At 47.3% G+C, this 20,324-nt stretch overlaps 1 protein-coding gene across 1 annotated transcript in view; it reads right to left on the bottom strand.

Annotated features, from left to right (window-relative positions):
• Positions 1-20,324, bottom strand: part of ttll7 (tubulin tyrosine ligase-like family, member 7) — a 283,178-nt gene that overhangs the window by 239,874 nt on the left and 22,980 nt on the right. The window contains 1 exon segment of the mRNA XM_070886446.1: positions 6,267-6,388. Within this exon segment, the coding sequence (XP_070742547.1) occupies positions 6,267-6,388 (122 nt within the window).

Here is a 20,324-nt window from a genome sequence, read left to right as displayed (position 1 = left end):
CATAATATGGTGAAATTCTGCATTGGGATGGAGAATGAAACAGTTAATTCAGAGACCATGGTCCAGAACTTAAAGAAGGCTAACTTTGAAGGTATGAGGCGTGAATTGGCTGGGATGGATTGGCGAATGATACTTAAGGGGTTGACTGTGGATGGGCAATGGCAGACATTTAGAGACCGCATGGATGAACTACAACAATTGTACATTCCTGTCTGACATAAAAATAAAAAAGGGAAGGTGGCTCAACCGTGGCTATCAAGGGAAATCAGGGATAGTATTAAAGCCAAGGAAGTGGCATACAAATTGGCCAGAAATAGCAGTGAACCTGGGGACTGGGAGAAATTTAGAACTCAGCAGAGGAGGACAAAGGGTTTGATTAGGGCAGGGAAAATGGAGTATGAGAAGAAGCTTGCAGGGAACATTAAGACGGATTGCAAAACTTTCTATAGATATGTAAAGAGAAAAAGGTTAGTAAAGACAAACGTAGGTCCCCTGCAGTCAGAATCAGGGGAAGTCATAACGGGGAACAAAGAAATGGCGGACCAATTGAACAAGTACTTTGGTTCGGTATTCACGAAGGAGGACACGAACAACCTTCCGGTTATAAAAGGGGTCGGGGGGTCTAGTAAGGAGGAGGAACTGAGGGAAATCCTTATTAGCCGGGAAATTGTGTTGGGGAAATTGATGAGATTGAAGGCCGATAAATCCCCAGGGCCTGATGGACTGCATCCCAGAGTACTTAAAGAGGTGGCCTTGGAAATAGTGGATGCGTTGACAGTCATTTTCCAACATTCCATTGACTCTGGATCAGTTCCTATGGAGTGGAGGGTAGACAATGTAACCCCACTTTTTAAAAAAGGAGGGAGAGAGAAAACAGGGAATTATAGACCGGTCAGCCTGACATCGGTAGTGGGTAAAATGATGGAATCAATTATTAAGGGTGTCATAGCAGTGCATTTGAAAAGAGGTGACATGATCAGTCCAAGTCAGCATGGATTTGTGAAAGGGAAATCATGCTTGACAAATCTTCTGGAATTTTTTGAGGATGTTTCCAGTAGAGTGGACAAGGGAGAACCAGTTGATGTGGTATATTTGGACTTTCAGAAGGCTTTCGACAAGGTCCCACACAAGAGATTGATGTGCAAAGTTAGAGCACATGGGATTGGGGGTAGTGTACTGACATGGATTGAGAACTGGTTGTCAGACAGGAAGCAAAGAGTAGGAGTAAATGGGTACTTTTCAGAATGGCAGGCAGTGACTAGTGGGGTACCGCAAGGTTCTGTGCTGGGGCCCCACCTGTTTACACTGTACATTAATGATTTAGATGAGGGGATTAAATGTAGTATCTCCAAATTTGCGGATGACACTAAGTTGGGTGGCAGTGTGAGCTGCGAGGAGGATGCTGTGAGGCTGCAGAGCGACTTGGATAGGTTAGGTGAGTGGGCAAATGCATGGCAGATGAAGTATAATGTGAGGTTATCCACTTTGGTGGTAAAAACAGAGAGACAGACTATTATCTGAATGGTGACAGATTAGGAAAAGGGGAGGTGCAAAGAGACCTGGGTGTCATGGTACATCAGTCATTGAAGGTTGGCATGCAGGTGCAGCAGGCGGTTAAGAAAGCAAATGGCATGTTGGCCTTCATAGCAAGGGGATTTGAGTACAGGGGCAGGGAGGTGTTGCTACAGTTGTACAAGGCATTGGTGAGGCCACACCTGGAGTATTGTGTACAGTTTTGGTCTCCTAACCTGAGGAAGGACATTCTTGCTATTGAGGGAGTGCAGCGAAGGTTCACCTGATTGATTCCCGGGATGGCGGGACTGACCTATCAAGAAAGACTGGATCAACTGGGCTTGTATTCACTGGAGTTCAGAAGAATGAGAGGGGACCTCATAGAAACATTTAAAATTCTGACGGGGTTAGACAGGTTAGATGCAGGAAGAATGTTCCCAATGTTGGGGAAGTCCAGAACCAGAGGCCACAGTCTAAGGATAAGGGGTAAGCCATTTAGGACCGAGATGCGGAGGAACTTCTTCACCCAGAGAGTGGGGAACCTGTGGAATTCTCTACCACAGAAAGTTGTTGAGGCCAATTCACTAAATATATTCAAAAAGGAGTTAGATGAGGTCCTTACTACTAGGGGGATCAAGGGGTATGGCGAGAAAGCAGGAATGGGGTACTGAAGTTGAATGTTCAGCCATGAACTCATTGAATGGCGGTGCAGGCTAGAAGGGCCGAATGGCCTACTCCTGCACCTATTTTCTATGTTTCTATGTTTCTATATCACTAGTCACACCCTGCCAATTTGAGTACCTGTCCATTATCCTTACTGCCTGTGTCCAGCCGCTCAGCCAATTTCCTAACCAGGTCAATAATTTGTGTTCAATTCTGTGGGCTTCTACCTTAATTAACAGTCTCTTATGTGGGACTTTATCAAATGCATTCTGGATGTCCATCCAAAATGTTTTAGTAAGAGGGGGAGAATTGAAGGCAATTCAGGTCTAATCGGTGGCTGACCTTACTGGGGAGCACCTGCAATCGAAGAAGTCTAGGCCTGTGGTGTAGATCTTGTACCTGAGCTTGTGACTAATGGCCCTGCAATGAGGAATCTGTGCAACACTGGTGCACAAAAAAGAGGGGGGATGGTGCGGTACCCAGAGGTCATAGTTCACCATTTGAGTGCTATTCTCTTGCAAGCCTAGCAACACCGTAAAGGTACCTTACATGTCACAACTCTTCGAGTTATTCCATAACTTGATAGAATTTTTCGAGGAGGTAACCAGGAGGGTCGATGAGGGCAGTGCGTGTGATGTAGTGTATATGGATTTTAGAAAAGCTTTTGATAAGGTCCCACATGGCAGACTGGTCACGAAAGTAAAAGCCCATGGGATCCAGGGCAAAGTGGCAAGTTGGATCCAAAATTGGCTCAGAGGCAGGAAGCAAAGGGTCATGGTGGACGGGTGTTTTTGTGACTGGAAGGCTGTATCCAGTGGGGTTGCGCAGGGCTCAGTGCTGGGTCCCTTGCTTTTTGTGATATATATCAATGATTTGAACTTACATGTTGGGGGTATGATTAAGAAGTTTAAAAATTACACTAAAATAGACTGTGTGGTTGATAATGAAGAAGAAAGTTGCAGACTGCAGGAAGAGATCAATGTACTGATCAGGTGGGAGGAACAGTGGCAAATGGAATTCAATCTGGATAAGTGTGAGGTAATGCATTTGGGGAGGTCTAACAAGGCAAGGGAATACACATTAAATGGTACGACACTGAAAAGTGTAGAGGAACAGAGGGACCTGGGAGTGCAGGTTCACAGATCCCTGAAGGTAGCAGGCCAGGTAGATAAGGTAGTTAAGAAGGCATATGGAATACTTGCCTTTATTAGTTGAGGTATGGAATACGATGGCAAGGAAATTATGCTTGACCTATATAAAACACTGGTTAGGTCACAGTTCTGGTCACCACATTGCAGGAAATATGCGATTGCATTGGAAAGGATGCAGAGAAGATTTACAAGAACGTTGCCCGGACTGGAGAATTTTGGCTATAAGGAAAAATTGGAGAGGTGGGTCTGTTTTCTTTGGAACTGAGGAGGCTAAGGGGAGACGTGATTGAGGTGTATAAAACTATGAGGGCCCTGGATAGAGTGGATAGGAAGGACCTATTTCCTTAGGCAGAGGGGTCAACAACCAGGGGGCATAGATTTAAATTAATTGGGGGGAGGTTTAAGAGGAGCTATGAGGGGAAATTTCTTCACCAAGAGGGTTGTGGGGTCTGGGAACTCACTGCATGAAAGAGTGGTAGAGGCAGAAACCCTCACCACATTTAAAAGATACTTGTAACCTACAGGGTTACAGACCAAGAGCTGGAAAGTGGATTAGGCTGGATAGCTCTTGGTCGGCCGGCACGGACACGATGGGCCGAAATGTCCTCCATCCGTGCTGTCATTTTCTATGATTCTATGATAACATATGATCAATATAAATGTGATTTGACGAGCTTCTCTCCATGGCTTCACTGCCCAATAGGACTAAGCCATATAAAAACCAGAAGGACCCATGTTCTGGTCCCGGCTTGTGCTGAGTAATGGATCTTATATAGGATCGTACATAATTCTGATATTCAAGGCTGAGTTAGATAATTTTTGGACTCTAGGGGAATCAAGGGACATGGGGATTGGGCAGGAAAGTGGAGTTGATATTGAGGATCAGTCATGATTTATTGAATGGCGGAGTAGGCTCGAGGGGCGGTATTGGCCTACTCCTGCTCCTAAATCTTATGTTGAAGGCCGGGAGTGCTACAATTCGCATTGCTGGCAAGAGTGGGATTTCATTCAGAACTCCTGTCGATCTTGGGAGGGAACCAGACTGGGCTCATCTGTGATGACTTCCAGGGTCGACTGGCCTGCCAACATTCACTGCCTGGTTTTGCACAAAAAGAACAGCCACGTGGTTGAGGTTCTGGAGGTCTACAGCAAGGAGTCAATGCCCCCAAGGAAACAGGAGAGTTGTAACGGTAATGCTGCATTTTTCTCCACAAATTGATCTTTTGAACTCTGAACCTCTGCCTATAACCGCCTCCCAAGACTGTGTTACCATGCAAGTGCGGAAAACACGATGGGAAATCTGCCACTGAGAACATTAAAAGATAAAATCAAGGACAACAAACGTCTGCCTCTGCCCATCGAAGCTTATCCTTTCTTGGCCTGGATGGGTCCAAACTTGCACATTTCAGTTGACAGCACTGGAGGGCAGTAAACGGGTATGTTTTACCAAAGGTTAGCAGCAATATTCACTGTCTCACATATAAAGAATCATAGAATCGTACAGCACAGAAGGAGGCCATTCGGCCTATCATGCCTGTGCCGGCTCTTTGTAAGAGTGATCCAAATAGTCCCACTCCCCGCTCTTTCCCCATAGCCTAGCAAATCTTTCCTCTTCAAGTCTATATCCAAATCCCCTTTTGAGCATTACGACTGAATCTGCTTCCGCCACCCTTTCAGGCAGTGCGTTCCAGATCATAACAAATCAGGGGAATCAGGTAAACCAAACAGCTGAGGTTCTCTCAGTTCACGTCTCTGCCCAACACCTGACCGAAGGATAAAAGGCCAGCCATCTGGTCAAGGATTGATTGCAGTAGTGACTGAGGTATGGTGGCAGCATATGTACATCGAAACCGCCAGCCCAACTCCCCCTTGGATGACTATCAAAAGGGGAACTGGTGCCCATGGAACCGGTGCCCATGGAACTGATGCACATGGAGCAGTGCCCATGAAACTGGTGCCCATGGAGCAGTGCCCATGGAACTGGTGCCCATGGAACTGGTGCCCATGGAGCAGTGCCCATGGAGCAGTGCCCATGGAACTGGTGCCCATGGAACTGGTGCCCATGGAGCGGTGCCCATGGAACCGGTGCCCATGGAGCGGTGCCCATGGAACTGGTGCCCATGGAGCAGTGCCCATGGAACCGGTGCCCATGGAGCGGTGCCCATGGAACTGGTGCCCATGGAACCGGTGCCCATGGAGCGGTGCCCATGGAACTGGTGCCCATGGAGCAGTGCCCATGGAGCGGTGCCCATGGAACTGATGCACATGGAGCAGTGCCCATGGAACTGATGCACATGGAGCAGTGCCCATGGAGCGGTGCCCATGGAACTGGTTACCATGGAGCAGTGCCCAAGGAGCAGTGCCCATGGAGCAGTGCCCATGGAACTGGTGCCCATGGAACTGGTGCCCATGGAGCTGGTGCCCATGGAACTGGTGCCCATGGAACCGGTGCCCAAGGAGCGGTGCCCATGGTGCGGTCCCCATAGAGCGGTGCCCATGGAGCTGGTGCCCATGGAACTGGTGCCCATGGAGCGGTGCCCATGGAGCTGGTGCCCATGGAATTGGTGCCCAAGGAACGGTGTCCATGGAACTGGTGCCCATGGAGCGGTGCCCATGGAACTGGTGCCCATGGAGCGGTGCCCATGGAGCAATGCCCATGGAGCTGGTGCCCATGGAACCGGTGCCCATGGAACTGGTGCGCATGGAACTGGTGCGCATGGAGTGGTACCCATGGAGCAGTGCCCATGGAACTGGTGTCCACGGAACTGGTGCCCATGGAGCGGTGCCCATGGAACTGATGCCCATGGAACTAGTGCCCCCAACAAGAGTGAGCACCTGTCGAAGGGGAGGGGTGAAAATCAGAGGGTGGGGCTGGGGGTGGGGGGGGGTGGAAGGGGAATACAATTGAAAGGGAAGGTGGTTGATGCCACTGAGCCTCACCTGATAGTTGCTCAGATCTGCTATCTTCTCTTGCTGCACAGCCGCATCATTCCAGATCAGGTTGGCAGTGTCATCTTCCTCTCTCGCCCTGGCGAATCCCGCTTCCATTACTGCTAAACGCACTGAAAAAAAGGACATTGACAGAGCGGCCTGTAATTGTCAGTTGGTAGGCTTACTGCAGCACAACTTTTTGCGTGGAGGGGGGTGAGTAGTGCATTTATTGTGATGCCCCGTCACACATTACTACCTGTGCTCGCTGACCGACATTGGCTCTCGGACCGACGAATTTATAATTATCATCCTTATTTTCAAATCCCTCCATGATCTTGCCCCTCCCTATCTCTGTAACCTCTTCCTGCCAGACCACCCTCCAAGATCTCTGCGTTCCTCCAATTTCGGCTTTTTTTTACATCCCAGCTTTCCATCGCTCTACCATTGGAGACCGTGCCTTCACGTAGAAATTTACAGCATGGGAAAAGACCATTTCAGCCCTTTGTGTCCGCGCCGGCCGACCAAGAGCTATCCAGCCTAATCCCACTTTCCAGCTCTTGGTCCGTAGCCCTGAAGGTTACAGCACTTTAAGTGCACATCCAAATATTTTTTAAATGTGGTGAGGGCTTCTGCCTCTGCCACCCTTTCAGGCAGTGAGTTCCAGACCCCCCCCCCACTACCCTCTAGGTGAAGAAATTTCCTCTTATATCTAATCTAAACCTCCCCCCAATTAATTTAAATCTATGTCCCCTGGTTTTTGACCCCTCTGTCAAGGGAAACAGGTCCTTCCTATCCACTCTATCCAGGCCCCTCATAATTGTATACACTCCAATCAGGTCGCCCCTCAGCCTCCTCTGTTCCAAAGAAAACAGACCCAGCATCTCCAATCTTTCCTCACAGCCAAAATTTTCCAGTCCAGCCAACATTCTTGTAAATCCTCTCTGCATCCTTTCCAGTGCAATCATATCTTTCCTGTAATGTGGTGACCAGAACTGCACACAGTACTCCAGCAGCGGCCTAACCAGTGTTTTATACAGTTCAAGCATAACCTCCTTGCTCTTGTATTCCATACCTCGACGAATAAAGGCAAGTATGCCATATGCCTTCTTAATCACCTTATCTACCTGTCCTGCCACCTTTAGGGATCTGTGGACCTGCACTCCAAGGTCCCTATGTTCTTCTACACTTTTCAGTGTTGTACCATTTAATGTTTATTCCCTTGCCTTGTTAGACCTCCCGAAATGCATTATCTCACACTTATCCAGATTGAATTCCATTTGCCACTGTTCCGCCCCCCTGAACATTGCATTGGTATTGTCAGCATAGTTTACATCCTAATGTTTATTCCTCAACTGTTCAGTCTTTTACCCCCTTGAACATTTTTTTCAACAAGCACATATAATCTCCTTCATGTTGCATCAACACATCATTTTTGGGAAATATTTAATGATCAACTTTATAAAGCTCTAGAAACAAATGAATATGGCCCTTATGGCTAAAGGGATCAAGGGGTATGGAGAGAAAGCAGGAAAGGGGTACTGAGGTGAATGATCAGCCATGATCTTATTGAATGGCCTACTCCTACACCTATTTTCTATGTTTCTATGTATCTTCCTGCATTCCGCAGCTTTCAGCCACACAGCCTATTTTAGTATCATCTGCAAACTTCCTAATCATACCAGCAACATTCAAGACCAAGTCATTGATATATAAACACAAAAAGCAAGGGACCCAGCACTGAGCCCTGCGGAACCCCACAGGATAAACCTTCCAGTCACAAAAATACCCATTACCCTTTGCTTCCTGCATCCAAGACAATTTTGGATCCCATGGGCCTTTACCTTTGTGGCCAGTCTGACATGTGGGATCTAATCTAAGGCTTTGCTAAAATCCATATACACTACATCATACGCACTGCCCTCATCAACCCTCCTGGTTACCTGCTCAAAAAATTCAATCAAGTTAGTCAGACATGCCTTTCCTTAACAAATCAGTGCTGACTGTCCTTGATTAATCCATATCTTTACAAATTAAGATTTATCCTGTCCCTCAGGATTTTTTTCAATAGTTTTCCCACCACTGAGGTTAGGCTGACTGGCCTGTAATTATTCGGTTTATCGCTTTCTCCCTTTTTAAACAAAGGTACAACATTAACAGTCCTCCGTTACTATGCTTAAACAAAGAGGACTACAGTGGGATGAGGGCAGAGTTGGCTAAAGTAGACTGTAAACACAGACTAAACGGTGGCACAATTGAGGAACAGTGGAGGACTTTTAAGGAGCTCTTTCATAGTGCTCAACAAAAATATATTCCAGTGAAAAAGAAGGGCGGTAAGAGAAGGGATAACCAGCCGTGGATAACCAAGGAAATAAAGGAGAGTATCAAATTAAAAACCAATGCGTATAAGGTGGCCAAGGTTAGTGGGAAACTAGAAGATTGGGAAAATTTTAAAACGACAGCAAAGACTGACTAAGGAAGCAATAAAGAAAGGAAAGATAGATTACAAAAGTAAACTTGCGCAAAACATAAAAACAGATAGTAAAAGCTTTTACCAATATATAAAACGGAAAAGAGTGACTAAAGTAAATGCTGGTCCCTTAGAAGATGAGAATGGGGATTTAATAATGGGAAATGTGGAAATGGCTGAGACCTGAAACAATTATTTTGCTTCGGTCTTCACAGTGGAAGACACAAAAACCATGCCAAAAATTGCGAGTCACGGGAATGTGGGAAGGGAGGACCTTAAGATAATCACTATCACTAGTGGGGGTAGTGCTGGACAGGCTAATGGGACTCAAGGTAGACAAGTCCCCTGGTCCTGATGAAATCCATCCCAGGGTATTAAAAGAGATGGCGGAAGTTATAGCAGATGCATTCGTTATAATCTACCAAAATTCTCTGGACTCTGGGGAGGTACCAGCGGATTGGAAAGCAGCTAATGTAACGCCTCTGTTTAAAAAAGGGGGCAGACAAAAGGCAGGTAACTATAGGCTGGTTAGTTTAACATCTGTAGTGGGGAAAATGCTTGAAGCTATCATTAAGGAAGAAATAGCGGGACATCCAGATAGGAATAGTGCAATCAAGCAGACTCAACATGGATTCATGAAGGGGAAATCATGTTTAACTAATTTACTGGAATTCTTTGAGGATATAATGAGCATGGTGGATAGAGGTGTACCGATGGATGTGGTGTATTTAGATTTCCAAAAGGCATTCGATAAGGTGCCACACAAAAGGTTACTACAGAAGATAAAGGTACGCGGAGTCAGAGGAAATGTATTAGCATGGATAGAGAATTGGCTGGCTAACAGAAGCAAAGAGTCAGGATAAATGGGTCCTTCTCGGGTTGGAAATCGGTGGTTAGTGGTGTGCCACAGGGATCGGTGCTGGGACCACAACTGTTTACAATATACATAGATGACCTGGAAGAGGGGACAGAGTGTAGTGTAACAAAATTTGCAGATGACACAAAGATTAGTGGGAAAGCGGGTTGTGTGGAGGACACAGAGAGACTGCAAAGAGATTTAGATAGGTTAAGCGAATGGGCTAAGTGTTTGGCAGATGGAATACAATGTCGGAAAATGTGAGGTCATCCATCTTGGAAAAAAACAGTAAAAGGGAATATTATTGGAATGGGGAGAAATTACAACATGCTGAGGTGCAGAGGGACCTGGGGGTCCTTGTGCATGAATCCCAAAAAGTTAGTTTGCAGGTGCAGCAGGTAATCAGGAAGGCGAGAGGGATGGAGTTCAAAAGCAGGGAGGTCCTGCTGCAACTGTATAGGGTATTGCGAGGCCGCACCTGGAGTACTGCATGCAGTTTTGGTCACCTTACTTAAGGAAGGATATACTAGCTTTGGAGGGGGTACAGAGACGATTCACAAGGCTGATTCCGGAGATGAGGGGGTTACCTTATGATGATAGATTGAGTAGACTGGGTCTTTACTCATTGGAGTTCAGAAGGATGAGGGGTGATCTTATAGAAACATTTAAAATAATGAAAGGGACAGACAAGATAGAGGCAGAGAGGTTGTTTCCACTGGTCGGGGATACTAGAACTTGGGGGCACAGCCTCAAAATATAGGGGAGCCAATTTAAAACCGAGTTGAGAAGGAATTTCTTCTCCCAGAAGGTTGTGAATCTGTGGAATTCTCTGCCCAAGGAAGCAGTTGAGGCTAGCTCATTGAATGTATTCAAATCACAGATAGATAGATTTTTAACCAATAAGGGAATTAAGGGTTACGGGGAGCGGGCGGGTAAGTGGAGCTGAGTCCACGGCCAGATCAGCCATGATCTTGTTGAATGGCGGAGCAGGCTCGAGGGGCTAGATGGCCTCCTCCTGTTCCTAATTCTTATGTTCTTATGTTCTCCAGTCCTCTGGCAACACACCTGTAGCCAGAGAGGATTGGAAAATGAGGGTCAGAGCCTCTGCTATTTCCTCTTTTGCTTCTTTTAACAGCCTGGGATACATTTAATCCGAGCCTGGGGATTTGTCCACTTTCAAAGCTACTAAGCCCCTTAATATTTCCTCTCTCACTCTGTTTATCTCATCTAATATTTCACACTCCCTCACTCCACATCCTGGGCCTTAAGCTCTGGAAATCCCCTCCCAAAACCTTTTCGTCTCTCACTGCTCCTTTAAGACACTCCTTAAAATCTACTTCTTTCACCAAGCTTTTGGTCAGCAGTCCTAATATCTCCTTATGTGGCTCAGTGTCAACTTTTTTCTGATAATCGTTCCTGTGAACTGACTTGGGAGGTTGTACTACGTTGAAGGTGCTATATAAATGCACAGTTGTTGCTGTTGTTACAGAAGGCATGCAGTTGTGTAGGACGAGCTGAATGGACCTGAGAGTCTTTTCCTCTCCGCCATTGTTCATATGTATTATCAACCTCGATACCTGGACAATGGCTTGCAGGCAACTCACCGCATCTCCTTCTTACAACAACAACAACAACTTACATTTATATAGTGCATATAACGTACAAAAACATCCCGAGCTGCTTCACAGGTGCAACTGATTATAAATAAAATCAGTTTGACATTGAGCTACAAAAGGAGATATCAGGACAGATGACCAAAAAGCTTGGACATAGAGGTAGGTTTTAAGGAGCATCTTAAACATAAGAACATCTTCCCACACTATCCCTGTATCCCTTGACTCACTTAGTATCCAAAAATTTATCGATCTCAGCCTTGAATATATTCAGCGACTGGACAGCCCTCTGAGGTAGAGAATGTCAAAGATTCACAACCATCTGATTTAAGAAATTTTTCCTCATCTCAGTCCTAAATGGCCAACCCCTTATTCTGAGACTGTGACCCTTGGTTCTAGACTCCCCAGTCAGGGGACACATCCTCCCAGTGACTACCCTGTCATGCCCTGTTGGAATTTTATATGTTTCAATGAGATCACCTCTAATTCTTCTAAATTCAAGGGAATTTCTAAGAGCTAAGAGTTCATTAATAATTTTGTAGTAAAGGGACCTTTAGGGAAGATTAACCATAATAAGATAGAATTTTATATTGAGTTTGAAAGCGATTTAGTTCAGTCCGAAACTAGGGTCTTAAATCTAAATAAAGCAAACTACGTAGGTATGAGAGGCGAGTTGGTTAAGGTAGATTGGAAACTACATTAAAAGCTATGACGGTAGATAAATAATGGCTTGCTTTTAAAGAATTAATACATAATTTACAACAAATATACATTCCTTTAAGGCACAAAAATCCCACGGGAAAAGTGAAACAACCGTGGCTAACAAGAGAAGTTAAAGATAGTATTAGATCAAAGGAAGAGGCTTAAAATGTTGCCAAAAAGAGCAGTAAGCCTGAGGAATGGGAGGATTTTAGAATTCAGCAAAGGAGGACCAAGAAATCGCTAAGGATAAGGGTTGTGAATTCTCTACCTCAGAGAGTTGTGGATGCTCAGTCATTGAGTATATTCAAGATAGAGGTCGATAAATTTTAGGGAACGCAGCAAATTAAGGGATATGGAGATAGTGCAGGAAGGTGGAGTTGAGGTAGAAGATCAGCCGTGATCTTGTTTAATGGCAGAGCAGGCTCGAAAGGCCAAATGGCCTATTCCAGCTCTTATGTTCTTATGAATATAGGCCGAGTCTCATCAATCTCTCCTCATAGGACAATCCCCCTATCCCAGGAATCAGTCTGGTGACCCTTTGTATTCCTTAGGTAAGGAGACCAAAGCTGTACACAGGAGGAGAGAGAGGTCGCGAGGCGAAGAGGATTAGTGAGGGAATTCCAAAGCTGAGGGCGGAGGCAGCTGACAGCACAGCTACCAATTGTGGAGCAATTAAAATCAGGGATGGGCAAGAGGCTAGAATTGGAGGACGCAGAGATCTCGAAGGCTTGTAGGGCTGGAAGAGGTTAAAGAGATAGGGAGGGGCGAGGCCATGGAGGGATTTGAAAACAAGGATGAAAATGTTAAAACTGAGGCGTTGTCGTGCTCGGAGCCAGAGAAGGTCAGTAAGCACAGGGGGTGGTGTGTGAACGAGACTCGAAACGAGTTAAGATACGGTCAGCAGAGTTTTGGATGAGCGCAAGTTTATGTGGGGTGGAAGATGGGAGGCCGGCCAGGAGAACATTGGAATGGTCAATAACACTACCACAGAAAGTGGCATGGTGGTCCGTCTGTCAATCATTTCTAATTCTTTCAACTCCCTTTAGATTTTTTTAATGGTTTTATGAAAACTTTTTTCAATCCCAATAATGAATTGCGAATAATGGCCCTTCAATTTATCTTTCTATAACAACAACAACTTGAATTTATACAGCGCCTTTAACGAAGTGAAACCTGCCAAGGAACAAAATTAGGCACCGAGCCACATAAGGCGATATTAAGACAGGTGACCAAAACGTTGGTCAATAAGGTAGGTTTACATCATCACCATCATCATCATCATCATAGGCGGTCCCTCGAAATCGAGGAAGACTTGCTTCCACTCTAAAAGTGAGTTCTCAGGTGGCTGTACAGTCCAAAGTGGGAATTGCAGTCTCTGTCACAGGTGGGGCAGACAGTGGTTGAAGGAAAGGGTGGGTGGGGAGTCTGGTTTGTTGCTTGATTTCTGCATGCTCTCGGCAACGAGACTCAAGGTGCTCTTAAAGCAGGAGAGAGAGCTGTACACAGTACAGAACACATATTCCACAAACGTCATATAATACACATCAGCTCCCCAATGGATCAGGTTGTTAAAGAGATGAGTCACTAGGCGAGGCAGACCAGGAGCTCCTAGGTTGAATCCGTGACCTGTGCCTGGTCAGGCGATCTCAGTTGAAGTGGCAGTAAGGGAGCCGCTACAATACACCTCAGTTGTCCTTGAGTTAGACGCATGGAAATCAGCCAGAGTTCCCACTGCTGATTGCTATCCAGTGCTTCTGCTAGATGGGTGTACACTACCTGAGGACTGAATCAGCTGCTGTACCCCCAAGGTTTGAACATTCATTGAATATGGTAGTTGAGCAAAGGGAGGGTATCAGAAACTGTTCCCCAGCATGAGTCAGTGCCTTTCAGAAGAGCGGAGTATTCAATAAGCCTATCGGCAGAAGCAGAGTGGCAGATTTAAACATTGCACAAGAGACCGCAGCAGTACAGCAAGATCCCACAAACAGCGATGTGATAATGACCCAATCATCTGTTTTAGCAATATTGATAATGGTTGAGGGATAAATATTGGCCAGGGCACTGGGGCAAACACCACGACTCTCCATCGAAATTGTGCCGTGGAATATTTTACATTCATCTGAGGGGGCAGACAGGAGTTCAGTTTAATGTCTCATCCGAAAGACAGTGCAGCATTCCCTCTGTACTATTGGGAGTGTTAGCCTAAATCCTTGTGCTCAGGTTACTGGACTGAGACTTGAACCCACAACTATCTGACCCAGAAGTGAGTGTGCTACCCACTGAGCCACAGCTGACTGTATAAGCCTGCTTCCTGCCCACCCTATTGGAGGCATAGGAGGCCGTTTAGCGCCCGAAAAACAGGCGCTGTGCGGCCAAATTTCTAAGACAATGTTTTAGGAGTGGCTCGATTTAACTTTTTTCAGAGTAACTGTGCTGATATTATGAAGACATCAATAAAATCTTGGTTCTTTGCAAAACTGCACTGGAGAAAACAAGCAGAAGGGCATTGATGACAATGTCCACAGGGGGGCAGTCTAAGCAACTGCTTGTTATGCTTGGTGAGCTCACTCGCTACCTCCCAGCTTTCTGGTATTGGCTTACAATGACAATTAGAGGCCTGGCCAGTTCTCAATTTCAAACGGATTATGCAAGGATTTCACATGCAGCTGATGATTGCATCCAATTATACTGACAATACAAGCAACACTGTATGAATGAATAAGTGAGTGGTCATTGAACAGCTTAATTGTGCACATTCGCATAGTACGCCAAGCTAAACAACGAGGGCAGGAAGGAAGTACAGGACCAGCACAGACCTCTGCTCTGCACCCCCCAAATAAAGTTCTCTATACTAGACACCCTGGTCAGCAGGCGATAGTGTTACAATTAACTATTCAATGCTAGGGAACTGGGTGAAACAATAGCTGACCTTTCACCTCTGGCAAGTGAGTCCTTGGAGGGAATTTTAACATGGGTGAGTGGCGGGATTGGGTGAGGGTGGGATTGGGTGAGGGTGGGATTGGGAGAGAGTGGGATTGGGAGAGAGTGGGATTGGGTGTGATTGGGTGAGGGTGGGATTGGGTGTGGGTGGGATTGAGAGAGAGTGGGATTGGGTGTGATTGGGTGAGGGTGGGATTGGGTGTGGGTGGGTTTGGGTGTGGGTGCAATTGGGTGTGAATGCGATTGGGTGAGGGTAGGTTGGATGTGGGTGGGATCGGGTGAGGGTGGGATCGGTTGTGGGTGGGATCGGGTGTGGGTGGGATCGGGTGAGGGTGGGATTGGGTGTGGGTTGGGATTGGGTGAGGGTGGGATTGGGTGTGGGTGTGATTGGGTGTGGGTGGGATTGGGAGAGAGTGGGATTGGGTGAGGGTGGGTTGGATGGGGTGTGATTGGGTGAGGGTGGGATCGGTTGTGGGTGCGATTGGGTGAGGGTGGGATTGGGTGAGGGTGGGATTGGGTGAGGGTGGGATTGGGTGTGGGTGTGATTGGGTGTGGGTGGGATTGGGTGTGGGTGTGATTGGGTGTGGGTGTGATTGGGTGAGGGTGTGATTGGGTGTGGGTGGGATTGGGTGAGGGTGGGATTGGGTGAGGGTGGGATTGGGTGAGGGTGTGATTGGGTGAGGGTGTGATTAGGTGAGGGTGGGATTGGATGAGGGTGGGATTGGGTGAGGGTGGGATTGGGTGAGGGTGGGATTGGGTGAGGGTGGGATTGGGTGAGGGTGGGTTGGATGTGATTGGGTGTGGGTGGGATTGGGTGTGATTGGGAGAGAGTGGGATTGGGAGAGAGTGGGATTGGGTGAGGGTGGGATTGGGTGAGGGTGGGATTGGGTGTGATTGGGAGAGAGTGGGATTGGGTGAGGGTGGGATTGGGTGAGGGTGGGATTGGGTGTGGGTGGGATTGGGTGTGGGTGGGATTGGGAGAGAGTGGGATTGGGTGTGATTGGGTGAGGGTGGGATTGGGTGTGGGTGGGATTGGGAGAGAGTGGGATTGGGTGTGGGTGGGATTGGGTGAGGGTGGAATTGGGTGAGGGTGGGATTGGGTGAGGGTGGGATTGGGAGTGGGTGGGATTGGGTGAGGGTGGGATTGGGTGAGGGTGGGATTGGGTGAGGGTGGGATTGAGTGGAGGGCAATGTTCCCCTTAAGCTGCGATGCCATGCAGTTGTGCAATGCTCTGCAGGTCCCGCTCAGCCGGTGAGCCGGCTTTTAAATAAGAAGCAAACTGGCCCGAGCAGCTCGTTAAAGGGGCCACATGGACCAAAAAAAAATGAGTGGCAACATTGATGGGGGTTAAATGGGCAAAATGTGGCTGTGTGTCAGGACACCAGCTCCAACCCATTGACTTCCGGGTTTTACAGAGGCGGGACACGGGGCGGGCAGCCAATCCGCTCCCAGGAGGTGGGATGTCACTTTAAATATGTTAATGAGGCTAGAGGCCTTTGATTTAACCTGGTTTACAAGTTTAACCTTGGCTGCAGACTTTCCTGGGCCTGGGCAGCTGCAGCAAGGCGAGGACATCCTCGGGGAGCACATCTTGTGGGCCGGGAGGAGCAGGGAGCTTCATCCCAGCTCCACTCCCCCACCATCATATCCCCATCATACAGAGGGATCGGAGCCCCATCCCTGGATTGGGGATCGGACAGGACCCCACCTTGGGACCGGATCACGCGTTCCCCCCCCCCCACCCCCCCCCCCACACTGGGTTCCGGGATCGGACCCCCCCCACCCCTTGGGATTAGTTCACCCTCCAAACCCCCCCTCACTGGGGTCAGGGATCGGACCTGCCTCGGGGGTCAGAGATCAGACCCACCACCTCCCCCCCCGCTCATCCCCGGGATCAGAAATCAGATCCCCCCCCTTTCTCCTTGGATCAGACTTACCAGGTCCTGTGGCTTCCTCTGGAGTGTTTATCACCCGACTGTCCACCAGGTCAGTGACGTAAGACACACGCGGTGGAGTTAAATCTCCACAACGTGCGCTGTGATATCAGACCCTCTCCCCCCACTGCCACCTGCCCCCTGTGTGTCAGAATGTTAACCCCCCCCCCCACCCACCCAGTGTCAAATCCATCCAGACTCTATTAGATCACCTGTGTGGCTGTCTAAGCAGCCCGATCTTTTGTGGCTATCCATCAGTTTACCTCAGTAAGCTAATGAATACCTTCGATGATCCTATGATAATATTTGCCATTCACACAAGTGCTAAAATGTTGATTTGACTTTATTTGCCCTTTTCACTTTTGACTTTTATTCTCTTTTAATAATTCTGCAGCCGCTCTATTTTACTGCCATTTGTGGCCAGTAATCAGTGACGGCTGAGATTGCTGATGACTGTAAAGATTTTACATAAAAGGCGGTGGGCCTGTCTCAATCTCCTTCCAGGCCCGAAACTCTCCACAAAGAGCAACTCCAGCGACGCAAGGCAACGTGAAAAGCCCACATCGGCCCAGGAGGAGGCGCTGTTCGGTAGACTGGGGCTGAACCACATTGTTGGGGGAGAGGGACCTTTGCTCTGCCTGCAACCATGCTCAACACTGGGAGTACTTGATGGGGACCCTAGGCAACAAGTGCAAAAAAAGGCTCCAATCCAGCACACTTTTAGCACACAAAACAAATGTATCACAAAAAGTATTCCACATTAATTGTTTTTTAATAAGTTAGAACATAAGAAATAGGAGCAGAAGTAGGCCATATGGCCCCTCGAGCCTGCTCCGCATTTCAATAAGATCATGGCTGGTGTAATCTTGGCCTCACTCCACTTCCCTGTGCTCTCCCCACAACCCTTGACTTCCTTATCTCTCAAATATCCGTCTATCTCCACCTTAAATATATTCAATGCCTCCACACCTCTCTGGGTTAGAGAATTCCAAAGATTCACGACCTTCTGAGAGAAGAAATTCCTCCTCATTTCCGTTTTAAATGGGCGACCCCTTATTCTGAGACTGTGCCCCCTAGTTCTCGATTCCCCCAAGAGGGGAAACATTCTCTCTGCATCTAGCCTGTCAAGCCCCCTCAGAATCTTATACACTTCAAAAAGATTACCTCTCAGTCTTTTAAACTCCAATGAGTATAGGCCTAACCTGCTCAACCTTTCTTCATGTCAACCCCTTCATCTCAGGAATCAACCTTGTGAACCTTCTCTGAACTGCCTCCAATGCAAGTATATTCCTCCTTAAATAAGGAGACCAAAACTGTACGCAGTACTCCAGGTGTGGTCTCACCACACACACATGTTAAAAGGAATACACCCAATTTCCGGACTCCTGGTAGATTTATTGTCTATGTAATGCAACATTTTTTCAGTCTGTAATGAACAATGTTCAACTGGTTCTCCAAGGTGAGGGTTTCCCCTTCATATACACTTTGTCTGCAAGCACTTTCATGATTTCACGACAAATAGAAAACACAGGAAATTGTATCCCCTGGAGTTTTAAGATAGGTTTGCTTGACAATTTTCTTTTATTCCAGTCTCGGGAGAGCAACTACTAATCACCAAAGTGTTAGCATGGCTCAGTGGGTAGCACTCTCGCCTCTGAGTCTAGAGGATGTGGGTTCAAGGCTCACTCCGGGGATTTGAGCACAAAATCTATGCTGGCACTCAGCCATGAACTCATTGAATGGCGGTGCAGGCTAGAAGGGCCGAATGGCCTACTCCTGCACCTATTTTCTATGTTTCTACTCCAGCGGAGTGCTGCATTGTTAGAGACAGACGAGACATTAAACCGAGACCCCATCTTCTCTCTCAGGTGGCTATGAAAGATCACATGGCACTATTTCAAAGAAAAGCAGCGAAGTTCACATTAGTGTTCTGGCCAATATTTATCCCTGAATGAACACTTGGAAAAAAAACAGATTACCTGGTCATTAACACATTGCTGTTTTTGGGAGCTTGCTGTGCACTGTGCCCATTTTTCCTACATTGCATCAGTGACCATACTTCATTGGCTGTAATGCGCATTGGGACCTCCTGAGGTTGTGAAAGGTGCTATATAAATTCAAGTCCTTCGACCATTCCGTTTACATTGATTGCCATGGCCCTGCTGGACTCTGATTTTAAAAACAGAAACCCGATAGTTAGAACAGTACAAACCTCAGGAACTGGTTCCGCCCGTCTCCGCTGCTGTAAAAGGATAACTGTAACCCGCCAGTGGAGTTCTGGACCCACAGCTCGCGACTGAAATGTTTACCCCCTTCCGTCATCCAACACCAACAACAACTTGTATTTATATAGCGCCCTTAACATAGTAAATCGTCCCAAGGGGCCTCACAGCGGTGTTGTAAGGCAAAACAGATAAATTGGACACAGGCACATACAAAGAAATTAAGACAGATGACCAAAAGCTTGGTCAAAGAGGTAGGTTTTAAGGAGCGTCTTAAAGTAGGAAAGAGAGGTAGAGAGGCGGAGAGGTTTAGGGAGGGAGTTCCAGAGCTTAGGGCCCAGGCAGCTGAAGGCACAGCCACCGATGGTTGAGCAGTTATAATGAGGGATGTTCTAGCGGGCAGAATTTGAGGAGTGCAGAAATCTTGTGGGGTTGTGAGGCTGAAGGAGACTTCAGAGATAGGGAGGGGTAAGGCCATGGAGTGATTTGTAAACAAGGATGATCATTTTGACATCGAGGCGTTGTTTAACCAGGAGCCATTGTAGGTCAGCAAGCACAGGGTTGATGGGTGATCCGGACTTGGTGCGAGTTAGGACACGGGCTGCCGAGTTTTGGATGACCTCAAGTTTACATAGTGTAGAATGTGGGAGGCCAGTCAGGAGTGCGATGGGGCAGTCAAGTCTTGAGGTAACAAAGGCATGGATGAGGATTTCAGCAGCAGAAGAGCTGAGGCAGGGGTAGAGGCGGGAGATGTTACGGAGGTGGGGAAAGGTGGTTTTATCCATGATGAGACAAAGCACGCCCAGGTCAGCTGTACCCAGTTCTTCATACCAATGCAGCTCACTGCGCCAGCCAATCACTGCAGTCCTCTAATGTAAGAGTGAGCACCTTCAGCCGTACAGGCCTGGGAGTCGGGAGAAACATGATGTCAGGAGGTTCTCCCCTTGTATTGTTCAACTGTCATCGGGTGGTGCAGTTACGGAGATTCCTGAAACCCCCGTGGCTGCAAGTGAAGCAGAGCAGAACCCTTGCTCGCCAAATCCCAGGGCAGGGCCATGTACGGGTCTGGGGCAGGCATAGAAACATAGAAACATAGAAACATAGAAACATAGAAAATAGGTGCAGGAGTAGGCCATTCGGCCCTTCGAGCCTGCACCGCATTCAATGAGTTCATGGCTGAACATGCAACTTCAGTATCCCATTCCTGCTTTCTCGCCATACCCCTTGTTCCCCCTAGTAGTAAGGACTACATCTAACTCCTTTTTGAATATATTTAGTGAATTGGCCTCAACAACTTTCTGTGGGAGAGAATTCCACAGGTTTACCACTCTC

This window comes from Pristiophorus japonicus, chromosome 8 (genome assembly GCF_044704955.1).
Source record: "Pristiophorus japonicus isolate sPriJap1 chromosome 8, sPriJap1.hap1, whole genome shotgun sequence".
In the NCBI taxonomy this organism is placed as follows: Eukaryota; Metazoa; Chordata; class Chondrichthyes; family Pristiophoridae; genus Pristiophorus; species Pristiophorus japonicus.
This window is presented reverse-complemented; position numbering and strand designations above follow the sequence as displayed.